At 26.8% G+C, this 5000-nt stretch overlaps 1 protein-coding gene across 2 annotated transcripts in view; it reads right to left on the bottom strand.

Annotated features, from left to right (window-relative positions):
• Nucleotides 1-5000, bottom strand: part of LOC106873941 (homeobox protein OTX2-like) — a 299957-nt gene that overhangs the window by 133963 nt on the left and 160994 nt on the right. The window contains 1 exon segment of one of the 2 annotated variants that reach the window (NM_001323788.1): nt 4648-4692. The exons of the other annotated variant lie outside the window; for it this stretch is intronic. Coding sequence (NP_001310717.1) covers nt 4648-4692 — 45 coding nt within the window. 2 annotated transcript variants of the gene reach the window in all.

Raw genomic sequence — 5000 nt, 5'->3', positions numbered from 1 at the left:
ATGTATATGTCTATAAAAACTTACTTGGAAATGGATGCATGGCGTTTATTAAATAATACTTAAAATTATATATATATATATGTATGTATGTATATCTATGAATGATATCATATAATATGTATATGTATATATATTATATAATATTCATATATATAGATATAAATATTGATAGGTATATAGACAAAAAGAGAGATTGAGAAAGATAATGCATGTATTATAATCATGTATATACCTAAACATGTGTCAATGCGTGTGCGTCCGAGGAGAGTATAGAATCTGTATGTAATATACATTCATCTGTTATAGACGCAAACATTTAAGTCAGCGGTACCGCATGACCTGCCACGATTTAAACGTTATATACTTAAACGTACCCCGCGTCTTATTTAAAGAACGTAAGAAGGGTGATTTTGATCATTAAGATATCACATAAAGGCTAATAGTAAATGTGTGTGTGGACAGGGTATATAATACATGCAGTACTTTGGTTTTCGTACACCTCTGATCACAAATAAATACATATAAATAAACATATAAATATATAAAGCACGATTTATTCGTGATTAGAGGCGTTCGTAAACCGAGGTACTACTGTATTAAATGAATATGAGAAAGCCAGGAGATAAAGTACAATTTATTTGTGATCAGGGGGGGTGTTCGAAAATCGAGGTAATACTGTATGTGCGTGTGTGTGTATGTGCGTGTGCGTGTGTGTGTATGTGCGTGTGCGTGTGTGTGTATGTGTGTGTGTGTGTGTGCGTGTGTGTATGTATATACACATGTATCTATATGAGTATGTACACAGAGAGACTGATAGAGAGAAAGGGAGGAAGGAAGAGAGAGATATGTAGCAAGAAAATCAGATCAGAGTCCCTTGTATATAATAAAACAATGCAATCCAGGGTATTGAATAACCGGCATTTATTTTATCACAACGTCTATTAAATTCCTTGCGAAATAACTAAAATTAGGAGCGGAAAATCGAATAATATTGTTTTATTAGAATCTGATTACAAAAAATGTTGCACACATAAGCCAAAGATGATTTGCTTTTTGTCATAGTTAGAAAACATCAACTCACACACAGTTATACAAATATACAGTTGTGTGTAGGGGGGTGTATATATATAGAAATAGAAATATATACGTGTGTATATATATATATATATATATATATATATATATATATATATATATATATATATATATACACACATACGTTCAGGTATGGTGATACAAGCAGGAAAAAATAGAACTCAAAATATGAGTACATATATATACATATGTCTGTATATATATATATATATATATATATATATATAGATAGATAGATATTTAGCAACAGTAATATTTAGTATGTTACTTCTGCTAATTATTAATAAGAGTATATATACCTATATATATATATATATATAACGTATGTGTATGCGTGTGTATGTGCATACATATATATATGCATATATTGGTACAGGACGTCACAAACAGTAAACAACGTGAAATACGAAAACAAATGAGTTAAAAACGCAAATAACGAGAGAAAAAATGGAAAACAAGACAAGTAATGCAGAGAATACAAAGAATGACCCTTCATCAGTTATCGGCTCTCTCTCTCTCTCTCTCTCTCTCTATATATATATATATATATATATATATATATATATATATATATATATATATATATATATATATATATATATATATATATATATACATATATATATATATATATACACACACACACACACACACATATATATAAAACAATGACGAATACAAGGATAGCGAATACACTGGTGTCTGGTTCTTTAAGCACCGTGATTTGCAATAAACGGTTCAAAGAATGCATGCGTGTAGGTATTAATATGTGTACGTAAGCATGAATGTGTTTGTATTTATTGGTTTGTGCGTCCGTTGATTGTATGAGAGCATGTGTGTGTTTACACTTATAGAAATAAAACGGGTACAAAATTTACAGTGAACTGCACGACAAAGTTACAACACAAAAATATCATAAATAATTTATATTTACAAAAACATTGTTACGATTAGCGTCAGGCACTATATACTTCAAGTGTGTGTTGAACAGTAGGTATATACGTTAGAGTTTGTGCGTGTGTGTGTGTGTTTATATATATGTGTGTGTGTGTGTGTGTGTGTGTGTGTGTGTGTATTGTATATACATGAATATATATATAAATGTGCATATATATTTATTTATTTATTTATTTATTTATTTATTTATGTGTTTCAGCCAAGTGGCTGCGGTCATTTATATATGCGTGTGTGTGTTCATATATAAGTATGAGAAATATATTTACAAAGTCTTATATGTAAAATCATACGTATATATATATATTTGTATACGATATATAAGTTTCTACACAGAAACATCAAGGGAACATATACTAAGACGTAACTATATAGCAAGATATATAATACAATTTATACATAATGTACGATTTATTGGAATAACAATATTCATATTTATATGTATGTTTGTGTATATATATATAAATATATATATATATATATATATATATATATATAAATTTAATGAATGGAGTAAAACGCATATTTTAACTGCATACATATATATATATATATATATATACACAAACACACACATACACACACACACACATATATATATATATAAATATATATATATATATAAATATATATATATATATATATATATATATATATATATATATATATATATATATATATATATATATATATATATATATATATATATATATATATATATATATATGAATGGTATTGCAATTTATAGATTCATAGAATCATGTGGTTATCCTGGAACCAGCTAACAAACAGCATACTGATCCAATACAGAGACGTATAATACAGGGTTCTAGGTTGCTGAAATGCAGAAGATTTTTCCATGGGAATTATTTCCTGGCGTGTATATAAACTGAAAATGTGGAGTTGTATGAAGTGAATATTTATTCTTAACTATTTCTCATTGTTAAGATTGCTGCTGTTTTGTATTCTCCATCATGTAACAATAATTTCAGTATGAAATTAACTACTTTACATGCCTGCACTAATATGCATGGTACGCGTTGTGAAATACAACTGTATATTTACAAATGAGTACAGATAGAAAAAGGTAGTAGATCATAAGAATATCATGGTCACGCCAAGTCTTCAATCATGATGTTCTAGGAATCTGATGAGCTGTTTTTCTTTATATGCGCTGATTTTTAAATATTGAATTGTTTGGTATAGTAAATAATATACATAAATATAGGCATGTAAAATAATTTACAATAAACTGAGATTATTAAAACATAATGAAGGTCGTGAAAAGGCCGTAGTCTGAACAACGTCAAATGGCTAAATAAATATATTCACTTCTCATCGCTCCAGACATTGTATGGTTTTCTATGCATACATACTTAGAGAGATACCGAAAGATTGCTAGGTGCATTTATATGTGCATGTACAATAATGTTTGTCATATACACAGAATCATATATATATATATATATATATATATATATATATATATATATATATATACATATACACACACACACACACACACACAGACATATTACTAATTAACATTAGATATATAATTTATTAACATCAATTCATTAACATTAAATACTTCTTAGTAGTGATCTGATTTTATAACTTTGAAGCCAGTATCAATCTTTTCCTTTGTAAAACTTATTAAACATGTGAGAATGCTTCGCGCGCGTGTGTGCACGCGTAAGTGTATACATATACACTGGTTCTTAGGTCAAGAAATAAGCAGCGTGCCCACTATTTAGGTCTATCATAACATAAATTCGGGTTGATTAATACCACAAATGCGTGCGTGCACATGCATACACACATCCATGCGCTATCTCTAATATATATTTACATTGTCGGAATCAAACAAATTTAACAAATTATGCATATATATACATACACACACACATATAGTTATGCATGTATGTATGCATGTATATGTATGTGTGTATGCATATATATATAATATATGCATGTGTGTGGGTGTGTATGTATGTATATGTATATATATATGTATATATATATATATATATATATATATATATATATATATATATATATATATGTATATATATATATATATGTATATATATATATATATATATATATATATATATATATATATATATATATATATATATATATATATATATATATATATATATATATATATATATATATATATGTATATATTATTATATATATATATATATATATATATATATATATATATATATATATATATATATATATATATATATATATATATATATATACATATATCTTTGCAGTTATATGTGTATAAATATATGAGTGTATTTATGTATGTGTGCGTATGTGTGTGCGTGCGTTCATGCAACTACGTGTGTACATAAATACATATACAATTTCTATAGGCAAACACGTGTATGTGTGTGTTTTGTTTGTGCATATATGCGTACGTTTATGTGCAGTCGTGCGCATATTATATAATTTAACTGTGGAATCCTTGCAAACGTTTAGAAACGGACAAACAACGTTATATTCAGTTTACTTAATTACGTATTTGTAATTATGACACAATAATTGTACATATATTATTAAGTATAAAAATCTTACTTCGAACATCTACGACCTGGTCACTGATAACCCACTTCAGAGTATCTGAAATACATTGAGTAGAGTATCAGTGAAAAGATCGTAGATGAATAACAAAATGCTTTGATACCCAATAACATTATAAACACATTTATTATATAAATCACATAAATAAAAATTTATACGGCAGTTTGTATGAAATATGAAAAGGCAAAATCTACATAGACTAACAAATTCAAGAGTTATTTTCAAATTAGTTCAACTCAATATACATTTAGCAATTTAACATAAAATATCAAATATCTTACAATGTAGGAAAATAACAAACAACCACAATAAATATATACAATTAGGAACCCTCTCTATGTATGTAT

Source organism: Octopus bimaculoides, chromosome Z (genome assembly GCF_046866305.1).
Source record: "Octopus bimaculoides isolate indiv1 chromosome Z, ASM4686630v1, whole genome shotgun sequence".
NCBI classification, from domain to species: domain Eukaryota; kingdom Metazoa; phylum Mollusca; class Cephalopoda; order Octopoda; family Octopodidae; genus Octopus; species Octopus bimaculoides.
This window is presented reverse-complemented; position numbering and strand designations above follow the sequence as displayed.